The sequence below is a fragment of the Eublepharis macularius genome, chromosome 13, assembly GCF_028583425.1.
Source record: "Eublepharis macularius isolate TG4126 chromosome 13, MPM_Emac_v1.0, whole genome shotgun sequence".
NCBI lineage: Eukaryota > Metazoa > Chordata > Lepidosauria > Squamata > Eublepharidae > Eublepharis > Eublepharis macularius.
This window is the reverse complement of record NC_072802.1, coordinates 51723560-51746039: the sequence shown is the minus strand read 5'-3', so window position 1 is coordinate 51746039 and position 22480 is coordinate 51723560. Positions and strand designations below refer to the sequence as shown.

General features: G+C 44.5%; 1 protein-coding gene across 1 annotated transcript in view; it reads left to right on the top strand.

Annotated features, from left to right (window-relative positions):
* CIT (citron rho-interacting serine/threonine kinase) overlaps positions 1-22480 on the top strand; it is a 137471-nt gene that overhangs the window by 65457 nt on the left and 49534 nt on the right. Inside the window, exons 19-23 of the mRNA XM_054996247.1 lie at positions 9142-9237; positions 13674-13790; positions 15067-15176; positions 17788-17962; positions 19685-19882. Coding sequence (XP_054852222.1) covers positions 9142-9237; positions 13674-13790; positions 15067-15176; positions 17788-17962; positions 19685-19882 — 696 coding nt within the window. The remainder of the gene's footprint in view (positions 1-9141; positions 9238-13673; positions 13791-15066; positions 15177-17787; positions 17963-19684; positions 19883-22480) is intronic.

Genomic DNA, 22480 nt, shown 5'->3' with positions numbered 1-22480 from the left:
GAATTTGGGGCCTTGACCATCCAGTTCTTTGAGGTCTTTCTGCAGATGTAGATGACTCAGTTGCTACTATGGAGGAGAAAGTATCCAAACTTCCTTCTTTCTCAGTGGTTGCTAAAAGCAAATCACATATGCATGAAAACCTGTATTAATTATCAGGTTTTGGATGTTCTTGTATGAGTAACTCACAGCTGGTGATGCCAAAGAAGGAACAGAGGCCATCCTCCCTTCTTGTTCCCTCTAGTCTGACACATAATCAAAGTCCTATATTATTATTATACAAACCCCCGGATCATTTTTAACCCCTTGCAATTCAGTCAAGCTCAATGAAGTGGCCAACCTGTGTGTCCTGGCTGTACCACTTCAAACTGAAGGTGAGTGTTCACATGACTGAAAGATTCTCTATATAAAATCAGTTCCAAACTAGCATACCAGGCCTGGATTCATCTCTGTCTGCTATGGCTTTGGAGGGCACTCTTCCCTCTATGACATTCCAATGTGTTATCGTGCTCCTGCTTGCCATGCCAGGGAGATCAAAATTCCAGTTGCTTCAACAGAAGCTTTTCAAACCAAACACAAGCATGTTTCGTAAACTCCTTACCCATCATGTGTTCGAGTTTTGTGACAATAAAATCTGCAGAGCCCAGCTTGGGAAATCTTGGCAATCGTGCCTGTGTTCCAATGTCTGCTGTATCTTCTGTGTCATTAGTCATCTTAACTCTTCTCTAAAGATAATTGTTAGAGATCCATTCTCTCCCATGCATCTTTTCTACAAAATAGATGGAAATACTTGTTTGGTTTTGTAGTAATTTATTTAGTAGCCGAGCATCTATTGCTTGATCTTGAGTTTATGTAACTCTTTTCTAACCGATGGCTTCCAGAATTAAAGTCTGCTGAACAGAATTCTTAGAGGATTTACGTTTAGAAGGCCCTGACCTGCAGCACTTCAGGAGGTTGAGAGAACAAGCATATCTGAATACGCTGGGATATGAGCAGGCTCTTCTAAATGGGCATCTTATTTGCTTCTGTTATGACGGTGATGCTTAGTGGCTTGAGAAGCGCATGTGCAGGTCTTTGATGTGCCACGCATGGCTCTTCTGAGCACTGTTCCCAAGTGTGATACCTGCCCCGTGTTTCAGGAAGGCGGGTGAAGCCCTTGCCTCGTGGGTCTCATGGTTTGTAGGGGCACCTACCTAGAAACATCTGCTGCCAGAGGAACGGATAAGCTGCGAGCCTCCTTGAGGTTCATGCTGCGTATCAGGAGTGGAAGTCAATGTGACTCTCTACAAGCCACAGAATGAGTACCACTGGGTTAAGATATCCTTTCTCCTCCTAAGGTTTCATCATTCTCAGCTGCAAAGGTTGACAACAGAAAGGAGTAAAACTGGCTTTGCTATAGAGTAGCTGCTACTTAGATTAGGTTACCACAGTTGGCCTTCACATTTTTAAAAAGTATTTCAGTTCAGTGGATGGCCAAAACTGAAGCCAATATCAGGAACATTCTTGGTTGGAAGGACAGGGCTTGGCTAAGGATAGTCATGTACACCCTTTTTTCCCACCATAAGCCTCCATGGTTAAATAGTTAGTGCGTAAACTCCTTAAGGTTTGTAAATTGAGCTTTCCCAAGGAGACACTGTGAAAGTTTAAACACCCAGAGTATATTTATTTACAGCAGAAGTGGCTAATGTTAAGCATGCATTCCAGATCAAAACAAAACCTGTATCTTCCTGCAACTACAAGATCGTCTTCGTCCTTCTGTGCAGCCCCACATTGGGACTGCGCAGGCGCAGGCCAGCCGCGGAAAAGATTTTTCTAGCTTTTAGAGATGTGAAGGGGACGTTCGGATCCACCGCGCATGCGCGCCGGTGTTCCCGCCAATTTTGAATGCATATATATCCGAACGTCCCCGGCATTCCCTCAGTTCCTTTTTCGCCGCCGTCGAAAAGGTTCTTCTTCTCTAGCGTTATTTGTCTCTCAGCGTCTCTTCGGAGTTTCTTGGTCTTTTTCCTGTGCTGTTCGGTATTTTCTTGTGTCCATCTGTCGGGGAATACCGTTCAAAATGTCTCAGACGTCCTTATTTAAAAAGTGTCTGAAGTGCGGAACGAAAATGACACACTCGGATGGCCATGAGCTCTGTCTCATCTGCCTGGGCGAGGGGCACGTCGTGGAGCGTTGTGCGGTGTGCATGTCTTTCACCCCGAAAGCGAGGAGCGATAGGAAGGCCAGGCTCCGTGCCTTCTTGTGGGATGCCAACCTTCTCCCCCCCAAGCCATCGGGCTCTTCGGGAGATAGGCCCCGCTCCGCCGCTCCGTCACCGGCGCCGTCTCGTAAGTCGCCAGAGCCGCTTCCATCGGAACCGACGGGGCAACCCGTTCCGGAGGCCCGATCTGACTCCGGTTCCGGGGATCGTCCTTCGAGTCGGAAGGCCAAGAAACGTCCATCATCCAAATCGAAGCCCTCGTCCAAAACTTCGGCCACAGAGGCTTCTTCGGAGCCCCCGCCTAAAAAGGCCAAGGCCAAGTCAAAGGCCAAGGGCCGTGCTCCGTCCCCAGCTCCAACTGTGCTTCCCGGTACTCCGCCCAGACCGGTCCTGATAGCTGACGATGTGGTGAGTCTCCACACCCCGTCACCTCCTTGCACGCCTCCTCCGTCGGTTCCGGAGGAATTCCTGTCGTTCCCCGCCTTTTTCGGAACCATATCAGCCATTCGAGCGTTCCCTGCCGTCTGCCCCGGTGCCTTCGGAATCCTCCGTTCCGATGCCGTCCGCCTCGTCGGTTCCGGCAACATTCCGCTGGCCTGCCCCGGTACCTGCTCCTCTACCTCCTTGCCAGTCTGTCCCAGGAGTGGGGAATATGGCCTCCTGGCAGGATTTTGTGGCCTGGTTCCAGCAGTCCGTGCCCTTCCTGCAGCATCCTTCGGTTCCGCAGCCTTCCGTTCTGGCTCAGCCGATTGTGCACCCTGCGCCTGCTCCTCCTGCGGCTAGCGTGCTGGTCCATTCCTCGGTTCCTATGCCTCGTCCTTCAGCCCCAGTTGATCGCCGGACTTCGGTTCCGACGCAAACGCCGGCAGAATTTTCAGATTCCGAGGATGAGGAGGGCCTGGCTTCCCCGTCAGAGTACTCTTCGGATGCGGCTTCTGACCCTTCCCCGGATGACACCGTAGGTGGGTCCCGTTCGTCGTCCCCGAATGACGACTACAGGCTGTTCTCCGAGCAAATGATGCGGATGGCCGCCGCGCTGGAGATAGACGTCTCCTCCACGACCTCCAAGCCCAAGAGTAAGCTGCTGGAGGCACTGTATTCCGGGTCCCCCGCGTCGGTGGCGTTTCCCCCTGTGGAGGATTTCGTTGACAGCGCTCTCGCGCTCTGGCAAACACCGGCGTCCGTGTCCGCAACGGCAAAGAAGGTAGAGAGGTACTACCGTTTAAAGCAGGATGATTGCCCGTACCTCTTCAGTCATCCGAAACCCTCGTCTGTTCTGCTCCCGCTGTTCTGCTCCCGGGCCGGAGTTGGCCGTCACTCCCTAGGGGATGCTTTTCAGATACCCTGGTCCCCGGGGCTCTTTTATGCCTTCCCGCCCTTTCCACTCCTGCACAAGGTCCTCTCCAGGATAAGGGCCTTCAACACCCACTGTATCCTGATTGCCCCACGGTGGCCCCGCCAGGATTGGTTCCCGCTCTTACTCTCCCTTTCACGGGGACGGTGCCTAGCACTTCCGCCGGCCCCGGACCTACTGACCAGGGACGGGGTCAGACACCACAATGTGGCAGTTCTGAGCCTGGCTGCCTGGCTCCTGTGCGCTCCGGAGTAGGCCTCTCCTCGGAGGTTCTTAAAGTCATTCTAAATGCCCGGAAGCCATCCACCAGGCTGTCCTACCAGAGGAAGTGGTCACGTTTTTCCCAATGGCTGGCCTCAAAAGGGGTCTCTCCCTTTGATTGCCCTTTGCCTGTGATTCTCGACTACCTCCTATATTTGTGCTCACAGGGTCTTGCCTTCTCCAGCATTAAGGTCCACATGGCTGCGATCTCTGCTTTTCATAAGCAGATTGATGGAAAGACCGTTTTCACTCACTGGCTTTCCAAGCAGTTCCTAAAGGGCCTGTTTAAGACCTTCCCTCCTAGGGCCCCGCCGATTCCTCAGTGGAGTCTGTCCCTGGTACTCTCCCAACTGATGCTCCGGCCCTTCGAGCCCCTATCCACCTGTCCCCTGCCCTTGCTCACACAAAAGGTGGCCTTTCTGGTGGCGGTCACGTCCTCTAGGCGTGTTGGGGAGTTGTCTGCTCTGAGGTGTGACCCTCCCTTCCTGCAGTTTTTCCCTGGTACGGTCATGCTCCACACTAGCATGGAATTTCTGCCCAAAGTGGTCTCCAAATTTCACCTACAGCAAAAGGTGGTCCTCCCTTCCTTTTTTCCAACGCCCTCATCCCCAGGGGAACGAGCACTACACACATTGGATGTAAAGCGTGCTTTATTGTTTTATTTACATCGCACCAAATGCTTCAGGAAGTCTCCTGCCCTGTTTTTATGTTACTCTGGCCCTCGCAAGGGCTCACCTGCTTCTGCCCAGTCCATCTCTCGCTGGATTGTGTCTACGATTAAACTTTGCTATCAGCATGCTGGAGTCCAGTGTCCCTTGTTGGTTACCGCTCATTCCACTCGAGCGCAAGCTGCTTCTGCTGCCTTCCTGCGAGGAGTGCCGCTCCGGGACGTCTGCCAAGCTGCGACATGGTCCACTGCAGACACTTTCATCAAACACTATTCTGTGGACGTGAATGCACGGCGTGAATCAGCTGTTGGCACGGCTGTCCTGCATTCTTTGTTCCAGTAGACACTCACACCCGCCCCCATTGGTGAGATGCTAATTATTCTCCCAATGTGGGGCTGCACAGAAGGACGAAGACGATAAACAGGGTTTCTCACCTGTAACTGTTGATCGTCGAGTCTCTTCTGTGCAGACACACATTCCCTCCCACCTACCCCGCTGTGAGTGCTTGGTTTCTGAGTTTCTCCGGCGGCTCAGGTGAACTGAGGGAATGCCGGGGACGTTTGGATATATATGCATTCAAAATTGGCGGGAACACCGGCGCGCATGCGCGGTGGATCCGAACGTCCCCTTCACATCTCTAAAAGCTAGAAAAATCTTTTCCGCGGCTGGCCTGCGCCTGCGCAGTCCCAATGTGTGTCTGCACAGAAGAGACTCGACGATCAACAGTTACAGGTGAGAAACCCTGTTTTTCTTACGTAAATGGTCTAGGCTGAACAGGTGCTTTTTCTGTAGTAGAAGAACTTTTATTACTTTGCTTGGGCAGGGGTTGGATTACTTCTTCCTAACTCATGTGATTTGGTGAGATTCCATGTTAGATAGTTCAGGATGGCATTCATTTATATTCCTTTGTTGGATTGAAGAGAAAAGACACACTGAAGAATTTTTAAACCAACTGAGTGGGTGTAGGCTGGTTAAGGGGAACACAAGACTCCCTGGGGAAATCAAGTCAGTCCAGTCAATCTTGCAAGCTTCCCAGATTGAGTTTACTTGCACTGGAAAAATTATGAAGCCTCTTATGATATACAGAGCTTTAAGGGCTACTGCATGCAGTGATTTGCATGTGAATTCCTACTGTTGTCTACAAAGAAGCATTTTTTGTGTAGGAAATCTGTAGTGTTTGAAGTGGCCCTTGTAGAAAGATTAACATTACTTTTCATGTCAGAAAGGACACGAACAGATAAATGAAAGGCTCATCTTGCTTAATGAGCCAGTGAGTCAGTCAGACAAATCAGCTTCAGTGCTGCCTCATAACATAAAGCAATTTCTTCACTATATTCAGTTGGTGTTCACAGCATACTCATGTCCTGCAGGAGAGATGGAACACAGCAGTTGCTGATGGTCAAAATGAAATTCCGTTATAAAGCAGCCAAATTTCTGAAAGAAGCTGTGGCTGTGAGCAATATAAATTGACAAAGGAGCATTTCAAATTCTACAAGGGCTGCTAGGGGTTTAAAAAGAAAAAAACAATGGGACAACGCCCCCACCCCCCCCACCCCAGATTGAGGGATTCCTCCTCTGTAAGGCCTAATTTGACCAAGATGCTATGTGGTGAGTGTTAAGTCCTACAAGGAAACTCGCCTTTTTATCCTTCATAGCTGAATGGTGGTCCTTCACTTAGATCCTGTGGCACCAGGGCGCCTGAATCCTAACACAAGATGGCCTGGTTTCACTTGAGATGGACTCTGGCTCAGTGTTCATAGAATTATTGCAGATGGACAGAATGATGGACAGGTCCTCTCTATGCTGCTTCCTCTCACAAATACAGTTATTTCATTTGTAGTGGGGAGTTCAAGCTTATGTTGAAGTTGGCTTGTGTTCTTCAGCATGAGAAAAATGATGTGCGCTGAGTCTGTCCAGTCACCTTGCTGTGTTGTTGATCTCGGTTTGTTTGGCTGTGTTGTTTCTGAAAGCCTGGATGAAATGGGGTGAGCAGCAATATAGTGTGAGCCTACAGCACTGAACACTGAGGAGGAATCATATTCTTTAAATATGTTCCTGCATTTAGGAAGCTTGGAGACTTACTGTGGAATGGAATCTACAAAAAGAGAGACTGGGAATTATGCAGAGGGCAAAATGTTTCCTTCTGTCTCAGCTTGTTATCCATTCCTATAAATTGGTTAAAAATTGATAGCTCAGGATTCTATGCCATGAGTGGTGTTTTGTTAATACCACGCAGATTCCTGTTAAACTAGGAATGTGAGGAAACGTTATTCACCCTCCCTCAGTCAAATCCCAGTGAGTTTTCTGATTAGCCCTAAGAGACCCTGTATGATGTGGTTTTGGTGGGTTTTTTCCCCTCTTGGGATTTGTGACACAATGGAATTGCAGAGGAATTATGGTTTGTGTTGGTGTCCTGGAAGTATCTTGCAGGACTAGATAGACCATTTATGGCTGCTTTTACATTATTATAATCCTTTTCCATTCTTACGAGATCCAATGTGGTGTAGTGTTGGTTAGAGTGTTGGTTAGAGTGTTGCACTAAGATCTGGGAGACCTAGGTTAAAATTCAGTTCTGCTACAGGCATTTGCTCAGTGAGCTTGGGCAAGTCTTCCTTTCTCTCTGTCATGATGAGCAGGGAGCAGTGCGGATAAAATAGAGGAACACAGAAAAATGATATGCTGCCCTCAGATCCTTGGAAGAAGATTGGGCTGAAAATGCACCAAATAAATATGGTGGTGTAGGGGGGGAAGGAACAATGATATTGCATTACTAAAGAAACTGGCAATTTATTTTTCTAAAAGAAAGAAAAACCTTGCTTTGTTTAGGATCTGCATTTTTTTTTAAACAAGAAGAAAGAGTAATACTGAAAGAGAGAGAATCACCAAGTATGCATTGTCTGGGCTTTGGGGAGTGTAGGTGTATGCTGTGAGTGGCTATGGTAACAGCAGCAGGGACAGCTGAGTAGGAGCTACTGGTGAATGATCTATCTAGCAATTTATCTGTGTCCCCAAGTCTGTCATTTCAAAGTATGTGTCCTTGATGGAAGGCTCCTTGGTATATGTACAGGTGATATTTGTGCTCTTGGCACTTAACAGTTCTCAGAACTGTTACCATATGATTTCTGCAGGAACCAGTTTTAGCTTCTTGGGATTGTCTGAGACTTTTGCCTTACCAAAAAAGACGGTCTCATTCAGGGACATGGAACAAATCTGGTTTTAGAGATGGTAATGGTGCTGCTTGAACAGTAAAGGTGAAGTTGAACTGTGGTCTAGAAGCAGGTGTTCTGATGATTAAAGATGTGGAAGATCTAGGTATTGTAATGATGCCTTAACATTTTTAGGGCTCAGTTCTGAGGGTCCCACTGAGATGACTGACCGGTTCATTTGGTATGTTCTTGGGAAGGCAGCTAGATACCGTAGCATTCATACATTCATTGATGGATGCTCTTTTCAAAGGCCTGGCAGTGACACATGGGTGTCCTCTTTCTTTTTTGGCAGCACAGCTCTTCCTAATTTGTGAAGCTGGCCAAATCAGGATGGTGACATGTGGTCCTTGCCTTGTCTTAGGAACAAATGATTGTGGTATAAGTCATAGTTTTAAACCAAAAGTTAAGTTGAGATGATGAAGGCAGGGGGGAAAGTGTGTGGCTGCTGCAGATCTAAAAAGAATTATCTAGTGTAGCCTCCTCTTCTAATGAGGAATGGCTTGAAATCTGTCTCTGTGTGAACAGCTCTATTCTTACTCCCTCTGAGTTTCCCATCCACTCTACAGATAACTGTACTGTAATCAGCACCCCTTTGAGCCATTAGCTTGGCAAGAGAATGGGAAACCAGACTTGACAATTTTTAATATCCACTCCAACCATTAGGTATAAGGTACAAGGCTGCTGGAGTTTCTCTGGTTCCTCTTGGGCACGGATATTCCAGCTGAAAGTAAATGTAATTAGACTTTGAATAACATGACGGCATTGTTGTTACTGTGTAGAAACTCTTGTTTATATACAAAGGTCCTGCTAGATGGGTCCCCCTTGATGGCCTTGATTGGCCTGGGAAGCAGGATATAAATTGTATAAATAAATAAAATAAATATGGGAATTGATCCAAGTCGGAAATTGGAGGAGAGCACCCAAATCAGCCCATGCAAGTTTAAACAGGTTTCTCCCATTTTCCTTCCTTACTAGGACAGGGCACTGATATGTGACAGAACGCATCTTCAGCAATCCACCTCCTTTGCTGGGATCATGAGCTTTCAGGATCAGGGATGTGCTTGCTTGCTAGGAGTGGGTCTTCAGGCACCCAAGAACTTTGGGTTAATTTAAGTTATGTTGTCTAAGATGTTCATGGTGGATGTCCTCAGACAAGGATGGACTATCTTCACACTAGCAGTGTTGCTAAGTAAATAGCTTGGTGAGGTTTCCTACATTACCATCGAGCAAAGAAGGCTGTGTGACAGTTTTTAAAATCTTTTGTTGTTTGGTCTCAGCTTCCTGTGTAATCTAAGATTTATGATTGGACAACTTTGTATTTTACACTTTGCAGCTGATGACCCAGCCATTGTACATTGGTAAGTGGTAGCATGTGTATGTTTCATGGGTGTTTTCTTTTGTTTTTGCATTTTCCTTTTCCTTATTCTTAGATGTGCTTACATCTTTTACATCTAGGAGCTAGAAGAGAAGCATCGGGAGGCACAGCTTGCAGCACAGCACCTAGAGTTGCACCTGAAACAGAAGGAGCAGATGTATGAAGAAAGGATCAAAGTAAAGATGCCTTTTATCTTCAGATGTAAAAAATTCATAGTGTTCAGGTGTGGTTTTGGAGATGTGTAAGATGTAACTATTTTTTCACAGGTCAGAATGATAAGAAACCAGTTCTACGTACTGATGCTACTAATAAATCATAACTGTTTCTTGGAGAAAATTGGAGGATTTTTTTTTTCATTTTACATGAATGGAACTGATACCGACTTTGATGCCATTAGATACCATACATATCAAAAGCATTTCCAAAATGCTGCTTCTTTTAAAATATGGTATAATAATTATATTTACAATCTATGGATTGGGTCCAACCAGCTTTTTCATTGGTCATAAAGAGTGGAGGAGATTGTCTTTGACCACCAAAAATGTTATGGCGGGTATCATGGGACCTAAATGGAGAAAAGCCATGTGGGATGGAGGCTGCAGTGGGGACAAAAATTAAGTGATATTGAGTGGGAAAGTTGGTTGGATCCCTCTCTGTATGCTGTAGTCTAAAAGCCAGAAAATTGGTGGCCGGGGCGGGTGGGTGGGGGAGTGAGCGAATAAAGCTTGGAAAGGGAAACAAAGAAAAGAGCTGACGTGTTTTTCAAAATTAATTTCTCAGAGCAGCAGCATCTGCTAATGAATCTGGTTGCTGCTATTGGGAACCATCTTGATGATCTGAAATTATGGGCATCTCCTAAATTTTAGTAAACCAGAGTAAAACAAAGGCCATTCTTTATATCAAAAAAATCTTTCGTGTGTTATCCATCAAGTTTGCTGTAGAAGTATCTATCCTCTACCATCCTTCCTTCTTGTTATTGATAACGTGCTGTTGTAAAGCTTTATAGCATTTTGGAATGTGAAGAAGCTCAATGGGACTGTGGGGAGGGAGGCACAAAACTCTTCGCTCTAAACTGTGAGTCAGGATTTTTAAAGATGATCATTAGGAAAAGAAAGTTGTCATGAAAAGAATGAATGGCTGCTTGGAGAACAGCATAAGGAGCACTGTGACCCATTTGAAAATGCAAGATGTCTTATTGTAAGGTAGTGAAAGAAAGATAAAATAGTCAGATGGGGGGGGGGTGATATAAAATATCAATGTGACAGATACTTGACAAGTAGTGGGGTTTAATGGAGAAAAAATGGCATCTGGCGTTTGCAGAATACTGAGCAGTTAGACTTCAGCTTCTCTGTCATCTTTCAGTAGGGAAACAACTATTTCCTTTTCAGTTTTTCAATAAATGTTATTTTTGTAGTATAAATTTACCTGCTTAAGTTATAACCTGCTTAGGTATAATGACAATTTGCCTCTATATCAACATGCCAGAGGAATACTCAAGCTCTTCAATGTCCACCTCTCCTGGCACACTGCCAGCCAATTGGAGATTCTTGTTGGTGTAGCAAACTAGGGATGTGCACTTCGGGCTTCCAATTCGGGTAGATTTGGTATTTTCAAATCAGCTCCAGCATTGCTGAGCTGATTCAGAAATATTGAAGCAAAGGTTTCTGAAAGCTTTGGAGCATTTTGGAAAGCTTCGGGCAGCAGCCACAGCACTTTTCTTGCCGTTTGCAAATGGGCAAGAAAAGTGTTTTTAACTTCGGTGTTCTCTGTAAATATTCCTGAGTCTTTATGGAGCATACTGAAGTGGTTTAAACATCCAAAATCCGAAGTGAGAAACCTGATTCTTTTTCAAGTGCACACCCCTATAGCAAACCATAGTTTACTGATGTATCTGAATCAACAAACTGTGGTTTGAACTTTACTCATAAACAAGCATTCCAAACTGAGAATGGACTTTGGTTTGGAATCTTTGTTTGCAGGGCAAGTACAAACTATAGTTTGCCAGTTCAGATGGAACAACATATGGCTTATCAACACAAAAATGTTTAATGATTTTCCTACATGGGAGGAGGGGGGAAGGGGCGTGTAAGCATCATAGTCCTTGTTCACCTCTACTGCATCTGAACGTAGCCTATGTGAAAATGGGGGAAAGATTGCTCTCCGCCCTGAGCCTGCTGGAAATGTGGGGAGGGCGGAATAAAAGTCAAAAATAAATAAATAAAAATCAAGCTATAATGAATATTTGCCAGTGGGAGAAAAATTGCAACAACATCTTGCAAATTAAAAATAATAATAAACAACTGGTGTTGAGTTTTCTCATATGTGCACTCAGAACTCTGAGAGTCAAGCTACAAGTGACGCCTGACACAGGTTGGACACTTGTCAGCTTCCCTCAAGTTTTGATGGGAAATGTAGGCATCCTGGTCTTGCAGCTGTAATGGAGAGCCAAGCTGTAAAACCAAGATGCCTACATTTCCCATCAAAACTTGAGGAAAGCTGACAAGTGTCCAACCTGTGTAAGGCGTCACTTGTAGCTTGGCTCTGAGTCAGGAGTTTCCTAGGCGATTCTAAAATGCAACAAAAAGGCAATCTTGTATTTTGTATTGCTTAGCCCATGGTTGTCCGTCCCCTGGCTTTTAAAAAGAATCTCTTGGTTGATGTTGCTTTACTCCCAGCGATTACAGACTTTTAGGGTGCATTCGCTTAGGCAAACCTGCAATTAAATGAACACAGACTGTTTAGTAGAGGTGGGCACGAATCAAATTACGACCCAAAAAAACACATGAACCGGGTCGGTTTGTGGTTCATTAACACATGGTTCGTGGAGCTGCGTGTTAACGAACCCTCACGACTTTTCAGGCCCAGTTTGTGCGGGTTGTGAGCGTTGTGACCACAGACAAGCTGGCGCTGCTGAGGGGTGTGTGAAATTGAGAGCCCTGTTCTCCTGCCACCAGTGAGCGGCAGGAGAAGGGGGCTGTCAGTTTCCCACACACTGCGCAGGGTTCAGCCCATGAGCTGAAGCCAGTGCGGGGTCTGTGAAGCTGACAGCCCCCTTCTCCTGCCTCCGGGGAGCGGCAGGAGACTGGGGTTGTCAGTCTGACAGACCCGGTGCTGGGTTCAGCCCATGGGCTGAAGCTGGCGTGGGGTCTGTGAAACAGAGAGCCCCTGTTCTCTTTCCGCCCAGTGTGGCAGGAAAATGCGGGCTGTCAGTTTGACAGAGCCCACGCTGGCCTCAGCCCATGGGCTGAACCCAGCACCAGGTCTGTCAAACAGACAGCTCTCGTTTTCCTGCTACCCTGGGCGAGAGGAGAATGAGAGCTGCCAGTTTAACTCACCCTGTACTGGGTTCAGCCCATGGGCTGAGGCCAGCGCGGGCTCAGTCAAACTGACAGCCCCCGTTCTCTTTCCGCCCAGGGTTGCAGGAAAACAGGAGCTGTCACTTTGAGAGACCCTGCGCTGTCCTCCGCCCATGGGCTGAACCCAGCGCTGGGTCTGTCAAACTGACAGCTCTTGTTCTCCTCCCATCCTGGACTGGAGGAAAACGAGACCTGTCAGTTTAACCCACCCCATGCTGGGTTTAGCCCCTGGGCTGAAGCCAGTGCGGGGTCTTGTGAACCTGACAGCCGCTGTTCTCTTTCTGCGCAGGGCGGCAGGAGAAGGGGGCTGTCAGTTTCAAACACTTTGCACTGGCTTCATAAGCCGGTGCCAGGCGTTTGAATTCCACGAACTACAAACCACAAACTGATTCGTGAACTTGTACAAGTTCGTGGATTTTGTGGTTTGTAGTTTGTGGAACAGCGACGAACCACGAATCAGGTGGTTAGGATTTTTTTCGGTTCGTGCCCGTGTCTACTGTTTAGTCTAAGTGTTCGTACTCATACTCAGTCTGGGTATATTGTAATCTGTGTCTAGTGATCTCAGATCATGTGCCGTGGAACAGAGGCTGCCAGTCTGCAAGGCAAGAAAAAGTGTATTTCATATAAGATGGTGTAGTAGCAAAATGATTCTGACATGGCACATAATCTAGTGATAGATTTTTTTAGCAGTTCTTCATTTCAGTTAGGCTTGTGCAGGGGACCATCTTGGCTGATTGTTTTTCATGGGTCAGACCTGTCACTCACTCCAGCGTGCATTAGTAAAAAAGCATGGCATTTACATATGGCGCAGCCTTAAGCTGAGTCAGACCATCAGCTTGTACTGGTAGCAGCTCCCCAAGCTCTTTTCCAGTGCTGCAGCTTGTGACAGTTTATTTCAGAAATTTATATCTCACCTTGACAATAGTTGAGGAGCCCCCACTGAGAAGGCTCTGTTTTTGATAACCACCCACTGTGACTTTGCAGTGTACAACAGCATTATCTTGGTGGGAAGGATCTCAATTGACTGGCAGGACCGTGTAACAGCAAATCGTACTTTAACTGGCAGTGACAAGGACTGAATTTCTGCATGCAAACCATCTATTCAATCCTTGTTATGATACCCTCCTCTTAACAATTTTCTACTGTCAATGTGAAAATACTTAAGGGGTTAGCCTTGCTCTAGAACAGTACCCTTTACTTACCATGCTTCTTGATGAAACAGATATGAACTAAGGAATATTGTTTCTTTTATTTAGGTGCTGGACAATCAGATGAAAAAAGATCTTGCAGACAAAGATGCGCTAGAGAATGTGTTGAGGAAACATGAAGAGGAAGCTCGTGAAAAATGCCAGATTCTTTCAGAACAGAAAGCAGTATGTGAATTGCCGTTAGACATCAAGAACTGGGGTCAATTTGGATAGCCAAATGGATCATAGTGATAATATATATAGATTTGAGGGTACACAATAATGGTTTGCATTAACTTGGCAAGTCTGTCCAGCAAGCAAGTTGAGGGTTGTAATTCCATTACACAGTGCGGGGGAACTGTCCCCAGTAAGAAGCGCCCTTCCGGATCAGACTAAAGGGTCATCTGGTTCAGCATTTTTTCTGTAGCAGTAGCCAACAGGATGCGTCTTTTTGGCCACCAGTCAGCAACTGGTTCTTGATGCCATATTGCTTCTGACTTTTAGGGTTTTTAGATGCTGAAGTTAATAGACCAATTTTCTGTCAATTTGTGTAATAACATTAATTGAGTTGCCCTGAAGTGCATGATAATTTAAGGCTTATATACGCCAGTCCCAGGTGAATTAGGGCATGTGTGCATGCATGTTTGCCTTGGAGCAGAGCAGTTTTCAAATACCCTTTATCGTATATAGTGATGTAAGTTTCTTTGGGTCCCATGGGGTGGGGGAAGCAGGGCATAAATATCTAAATAAATAATATAGCAATGATTTTGGGGTTTTTTTTTTTGTTTGTTTTAAATTGTTTTCTTTTAAAAAACATTTTGCTGAAAAAGCTTTACAGAATTCGATTATCACATTACAGAGCATGTAAAGATTATGACATCAGGTAATGGGCAGAGTAAACAATTCAGAAAGGTGGGTTTCTAACATCTACATCAGCAGCTGCCTTCTCTAGCCAGGCACCTCAACAGGACCTTGCCTAACAGTCTGGCTTGCAACTGCATTCAAGGTCAGAAAAATTGCCGCAGACCAATTCTAAGACACATTTTAAAAAAATCCCAAGATATATTCAAATACATTACAGGAAACAAAATAAACAGATGTTCTCTTTTTAAAATTAGCACCTGAATATTGCAATGATTTGTTATTTTGTTTGCCGTTGGTTAGAACTCCTCCAATAATCCTAAAATGTATGCTCAGTTTACACAGGACGTTTTGGGTTTTCTGTATCATCCTTTATGAATTGGAAATTTGCCCTGCCTGCAACGTGACCTGTCCCTTCCCATCATCTGTTCATTTCAGAGAAGATCAATAGTGCTAGGCAAGCTGTCTTTCAGGGAACCTTGTCTACCACTACTCACCTTATTACAGACCCTCTGATAAGCTTCCAAAGAACCTCGGGGTTCATCAAAACATTTTGAATGCTACTGTTGTAAAGTATTGATAAAGGATATCTGTCTTTCAGATGATCAATGCTATGGACTCAAAGATTAGGTCCCTGGAACAGAGAATAGTGGAATTGTCTGAAGCTAATAAGCTTGCAGCAAATAGCAGCTTGTTTACACAGAGGAACATGTAAGTATGAGACATGCTTTTAAGCTGTCTTTTGGTTTACCCTGCTCTGCCGAAGTGTTGAGTTTCTGATTCTGAAATATTTTATTTATTTGTCATTTATAGTCTGCCTTTCTCACTGAGACTCAAAGCGGATTACATAGTGTGAGATTAGTACAATCAGTATTAAAGACGTTTCCATACAGTGTCAGGACATTTCCATAGACAATGTCATAGGGTAAATAAATACAGTTTACAAAGACACAGCATTAGCGAGGATCCAATACAGAGTTGAAGAATTCCTGAAACAGAACGTAATCAATTCGAGGACAGACATTAAATAACATGAAGCACAGGTGATATATAGGAGTACAAATTTAAAGCAGCAGATAATATGTAAGACAACACAGCGGTGAAGTCTATGCTCCCTAACACATTAGCGAAGCATCTGAGACCCCCTCCCTACAATACTGCCCTCCTATCTAAATAAAAAGACTTTTTGAATAATTCAGTTTTGCATCGTTTTTGGAAAGCCAGGAGAATGGGGTCTTTTCTGACCTCCTCAGGCAGGCCGTTCCACAGGGTAGGGGCCACCACAGAGAAAGCCCGTGTACTGGCTGCTCTTGATTTCGCCCATGTACAGACTGGCACCTGCAAGAGACCCTGTTCAGATGAGCGTAGCTGCCATGGAGGGACATAGGGAGGGAGGCGGTCCCGTAAACAGTCGAGCTGCTGCATTTTGCACCAATTGGAGCCTCCTAGTTAACTTAGATGGGAGACCAATGTATAGTGTATTACAGTAGTCAAGTTTTGATGTTACCATAGCATAGATCCAAGTGGCCAGGTCAGCTGTGTTGAAGTAAGAAGCCATCTTCCAGGCTAGTGTGAGATTGTAGTAAGCATTTTTTGTGACAGCCTTAACTTGTTTTCCTAGTAGCTGCGCTCGATCCAGTATAACCCCAAGGCTCTTAACTGAGTCTGCAAGGATCAGACAAACTCCATCGAAATAATAAAGTAGCTCCTTTTCACAAAGAAGCCCTTTTTCACATGAGCTTGCTGCCTTGTATGTGATCGGCTGCTTCACCAGTGTTAATTGCCAATCGGCATTATTACTTTGCCCTGAGGTGCCTTCACAAGTTGGTAGTATTTCCCCTTCTTTGGTGTTGTTTTCATTTGGTAACTTTCATTTTGAGGGTTTTGGCGGGGTGTGTGTGTGTGAGATCCTGAATTTTTAAAATTCTGAAGCCTTTTTGAAGGGGGGGGGGGCGGTAATGAGGATTGAACAAAGTTCACATAATTGCATAATTCTAGCTTGAGTTGGGAAATAATAACTTTTCTGAATGTAACAGAATATAATGGTTATATGGGATGGGAGAAGACGACAAGCTGATATTACTCTCGCTGGGCTTGTTTTCAGCTATGGGATGTGCTTGGTTTTTCTGGAGTGTTATGGGCCCAGTGCTACTGGTCTTTTAACTGTGGAAATAGGTTGTAGCCCCCTGCAGATTCTCCTTGCTAGTTACACTGTGGTTAATGTTTATACGGTCAATAGTTGTTAATACAATTCAAGCTTCCCTCTCAGCCAGCTAACCAGCAAGCACTGGTTAAGGTGACTGCCGATGTAAATGTTAATTGCATCAGGAAACAGAGTGCCCCTGCTGTCAATCAATTCTTGCAGTTCATGACCAGCACATCAGTTTACACAGATTAAACAAAATCAGAAAGATTCTGAGAAATAAACAATAATAGAATTTACAAAAATGAGCATAAAAACTTCATTAATTTAAAAGCAAGGCTCATTTTTAGCAGCGCAAAGACCAGGAGGACTCCTAAATTCATAAATCGAATACCATCTGTAATTGTTCCTTGCAAATTCTATAGACAAGGAATCTGGCGCAGGCAAATGAAAGCTGAGAACCAGATAAAAACGTATTAATAATTTCTGATGCAGGACGTATAGAAAACTTCCTAAGCAAAGGTTGAAAGATCTTCACTTGAGCTTCTTGATAAAAGCTGCAGTAAAGCATAATATGCTCAGCTGTCTCAATCATGCTTGCTCCACAAGGACAGACCTTCTCTGCCATTGGGATCTTTTTATAACGACCCTTGTCAACTGCAGAGGGGAAGATATTCCATCTGGCCAGGGAGAAAGCCCTACAATGAGATGGAATCATCAACAATGACAAATAGGCTGCTGGAGTTACAACAACATATCTTGTTTTCATAGGCGCCTCTGCTGTTCTGAATCGCTTAATCTGCATTATGTTTACAGTTTCAAAGCAATGAGGAGTAATTGCTTCAGGAAGTCATGTGATCTTTCATATTCTGATTTCAGAAGCCTCAGGTTGCTGAAAATTTCATGTGTTAGAGAGGTTAAAAGAGGCAAATTCAGCTCCTCTAGAGCAGAGCATCATTTTTAATTACATGTTCAATACCTCCTTGTTCAGTTGTAGAATTAACTAATTTTTAGAATTATTTTGCAATTATTTGAGGGAAACCTATTCAATAAGCATGGGTAGACCCTGCCAATGCAGCAGCAGTTCCTGGCTTCAGAATGATCCTTTCCCATTGCATCCCAGTGAAATACTAGGCTTTTGGGGCTAGGGTTCGAATACATCTTTCTCCCCCTTCTCAGGAAAGCCCAAGAAGAAATGATTTCTGAGCTCAGACAACAGAAGTTTTATTTGGAAACTCAAGCTGGAAAGTTAGAGGCCCAGAACAGTAAATTGGAAGAACAGTTGGAGAAAATCAGCCACCAGGATCACACAGACAAGACACGCTTGTTGGAGCTGGAGACTCGGTTGCGAGAGGTACAGCCTTACTTGAATACTTGCTGCTGTTACTGTTGTTGCAGCTTCTGCTTAGCAATATTTAACAGCTGTATAGAACCAGGAGTGTGGTGGCCCTAAAATTCTCGAATGCTGTCATAATATCCCACAGGCCAGTGTCCTTTCCAGACCCAGGATCTATGCTAAGAGGAATAACATAGTGAGGAACAAGCCAAGGGCAAGAGCCACATAGGAATTCAATCCACCACTGTGTGACCTTGCCCTGTCATCTTTGCAGCTTTTCCTAGCAAGCATGCAAAAAGAGGCACCACTGTTCTTTATGCAGCAGGTCCTTCCAGAAGTCAGGCCACTCTAGAGGGGCTCATGATTTAATAAGAAGTTTCTGATTGGTGGGTTGGAAACCACTTCCCTAAGCACATGAAGATAAGAAGTCACAACAGACTCATGGGAACCTCATCTACAGGGTTTTCCAGGCAAGAGAGGAGAGTAGGTGGTTTACCATTGCCTTTCACTGTGTAGCAGCCTCAGTCTTCCTTGGTGGTCTCCCATCCAAGTACTGACTGTGGCCAACCCAGCATAGGTCTCAATGTGGGCTACTTGCATGAAGATAAAGCTGAATTCCCTAAGCTCTGAATCCACAGCCACAGCGTAGGACTGCTCTGACTATGAAAAAAGCCTGGGAGGATATTTGAAGAGGTGCAGGAAGTACTTGTAGCCCCCACGGTTCATCAGTATACCAGAGTAAAGTAAAGTATCAGTATACCATAGTAAAATATCTGCCCCCTGTGTCAATCTCTATAGGGCCACCCACAGACAAATTAGGGGGCTCTAGAATTTGGGGGGTTCCCCATGCACGAAGAAAACGTCAGAAGAAAAAACACTCCCTTCCCCCACCTGCCTGATGAGAACTGAATATGGTCCAGGAACACTGAATGTTATGATTTAAGTTAAAAGAAATGGGATGGGGGTGAGAAAATTAGCTTGCTCAATCATTTGAGAGCTTAGAGGATTCTGGAGGGGGAGCAGGAACATTTAAAAATTGTTCCTTCCTCCTGTAATTGCTCATGGACTCCCAGCTTGTCAGTTTCTGATACAAGTCTGGAGAGCAACTTGCCAAAATAAGCATTTGTCTGTATCAGGTTTTTTAATGTTTTGCCTCAGTTGGCCTCAATCCTGTTAAAATCCCTTCTATTTTTATTTTGTACAAGGTTGAAAATAAATTCTATTCTATGGCTTGTGAGGCTGAATAGTGGCACCCAGTTTAGGAAAGTTTTCTGGGCCTGTGTTCCTTTTGCTGTCTTTAGCCGTCGTGCAGAATTAGGGCACTAACTGTGGATGGGGGGCCTGGTCAGTTTGGCATTTCTTTGCGTTTTTGACCTTAATGCTATAATGGGCTTCTATTGCTAGAGAATTATATCTGGAATTACTTTTCTGAGGCTAATGCAAAAAAAAACAAACCCAAGTTAATTATCTTTCATGTTTTGAAAACACACACACACACACACACACACACACACACACACACACACACACACACACACACACACACACACACACACACACACACACACACACACAGTCTTTCTCTCTCTCTCCCTGTATATATACAGGGAAATATATGTATATTCCTGTACAAGCCTGGCCATGTGGCATTGAGTTGTGATGCTTTTCTAGAATTACACTGTTAAGCAACGTTACCCTTTTGAAGTACAATAGGTATCAATAGTGTAATTAACTCTTCAGGTTAGCCTGGAACACGAAGAACAAAAATTGGAACTGAAACGACAGCTAACAGAACTGCAGCTCACCCTCCAGGAGAGGGAATCTCAGATTTCAGGGCTGCAGGCAGCACGCGCAGCCCTGGAAAGTCAACTCCGGGAAGCGAAAACTGAGCTGGAGGAAACGACAGCTGAGGCAGAAGAGGAGATTCAAGCGCTGACGGTAAGCTCTAGCATTCTGGGTTGGCACAGAATCTGTGCCTGTGGAAGTGATGCTCTGGATCAGTTTGAAAATGCAATAGTGAAATAATGTAACCCATAACAAACTTCTATGATATTAGAAAATCCCATTAGACCTGGTATTTTTCCTCACCAAGTTTTGTCTCTTTAAGGTAATAGAATATGCCTGAGCAGGTGATATGGTGACTTTCTCTTAAGAACTAGTAGAAAGTAGCCCGCACCCCTTACCATGGTACCTGAAATTTGAGGTGGATCCATTTCCCAGATTCCTTCAATTCACTTTATTGCATGCAGAAAGGGACCCCAACTATAAATGGCCGCTTGGTTTCCACAATTTCTAAGGCAGTCTTTTCAAATAGACATGCAGCTAAGGTGTCTTGGAACAAGAGAGAATTCCATACCAGTTGCTATTTCTGATCATAAGCAGGCAAGGAGTTTTTATAGCCTGTCCTCAAAGGGCAAAGAAATGTTCTATTGGTGAGTGATGATATGAAAGAGCCTACTCGGTGTGATACTGGATGTTGTTTTAACCAAAAGTTCTTGTGCGATCTCAGAGTAAGTATTTCAGTTCTGAAGAACAAGCTCAGAAAACCTGAATAGTCAAACTCCTAAAGGGGAAGAATGGTCTTACCCAGAAGAGCAAGTTTCTCTGTATTCTGAGTCAGACCTTGACTTCAGAATATAACCTGGTGCTGAGATCTTTTAAGGTGCAGTCTCACTGCAAGTTTCCCTGCATTCTAAAACTCCGTACTCTCTGATGCCTTTTGTACCTTCCTTAGAATTGCAAAAATAAATTTGTCCCCTGAGTTGACAGCTGGAGCATCATGCCAGTTAGAGGCCATAGCTCAAAACAATATGACTGTCTTGTAACCCTACTAATCTTTAATAGATCAGTAGCTTGGTGAATGAATGCCAATTGATGTAGGGATTTTCCTTGTGGAAATCCAAGATGTAGGCATCAGCCTCCCTCCTAAATATAGCATCTCACTGAGTCAAATATTTTTAATTTTGTGTACATTCCCCAACAACAATTTTCTGCTCATATATTAATGGCCAGCTTAGTTACATGTAAGTAACAAAACTTTCTCATATTGTTGTTCCAGAAGATATGTAAAGGAATATGGATGGTATATTGTGTGCTTTATCTATACCGTACTCTTTTTTTTCTAACGTGATATCCAGTTTTAAGCAATGAAAGGAGTGCTGCCTTAAATTTGTCAGTTTTTATGTCATGCTGTGTGTGGCAAGTGTGTAACTCATTAAGACAACAGTTCCTCTTGTTACTCTGAACTGAACCTCAATGTATACCGTATACTACTGACTATTTTAGTATTGTCCTGCAAAAAAAGTGCTTGAAGAAGTTGGGTCTTTACTTCAAACATTTTGTCAAATGTGTTGGTGGTAGAGGTTGTCGGCTGTTTCTCACTCAAGCACCAGTCTTCGGTGGTGCTTGCATCCAGCTATATTGGAAGTGGGTTGTGTGTCTCAGCAGAATGTTATGAAAGGAACGGTACTTGTCTGTCATTGGGGACTCCCTTTGTACCTCTACCGCTTTTCCTTAGGGCTTGGGAATTTAGCAGGAGACTTGTGCATGTTTCATTCATGATGTTGATACTATGGAACAGTAGATATTATCTCTCCAGTTTTCTAAAATGCATCTAAGCTGACTGTTACCCATTGGGAAGAGCAACATCAGTATGGAAAATTTGCAAGTAATGGATGTTGTGCTGTACTTAGTTGGTGGCCAACCTGAAGCAAGGGTGCCATAAGCAGCACAGGCAGAGGCGATGTGTGGCTCAGCTGCAGCTTAAGATGACTTTACATGAGTGGTTGTGCTGCTGCTTACAGCAACACGACTGAAAATGACTGTCCAGAATGCATAATCTTCCTTGTGCTTTAGAAGTCTCATGTAAAACACCATAAAAGAAGTTCACATGTGTTAGAAAGTCTTGTGTGAAAACACCCATGGATTCAAGTTTGCAGGCTTGCCAGCTCTCTCATACTGTGATGCTGGTTGCTGCTCAGTTCAGTAAATAAACCTGAGACAAAACTCCCACAGGCAGAGGTGGCAGCAACATTGGGGGGAGAGCCTGCATATAAACTAGACTGTCACTTTGGACTTCTGACACACTTGCCAAAAAGATTAGCCCCTGCTTTTTTGCCCAGTCTCGTCAAGTGCAAATCAAATCTTTTTTGCTCTGTGCTGAAACGGTGTTTCGGAGACATCTGGCTTCTTGGCCAATAGGAGAGGGACACATTTGAGTTTATATTCTACTTTGCAATGCAATGGTGAATGAGTAAAATCTTATACCCTCAAAGAGCTGCTGTTTTGGTCTGTGGACTAAACCACTTAAAGTTTGGATGTTAAATCCAGTCCAAGGATGGGGTTGGGGATGAAAAGTCTTGTTTGAGCCTCTTTTAAGTTGATTGGTAGTGGAAACAGTCTCTGTGTTTTCTATTTAAGCACTTTTGACTTTGGCTGAATGGGTTTTCCTTTTGTTTATTTTTGAGCATTTTTGGTACAAAGCTTGAATAAAGACAGAATGTCCTATGAGTCCCTACGGTCTGGACTGTGACTGTC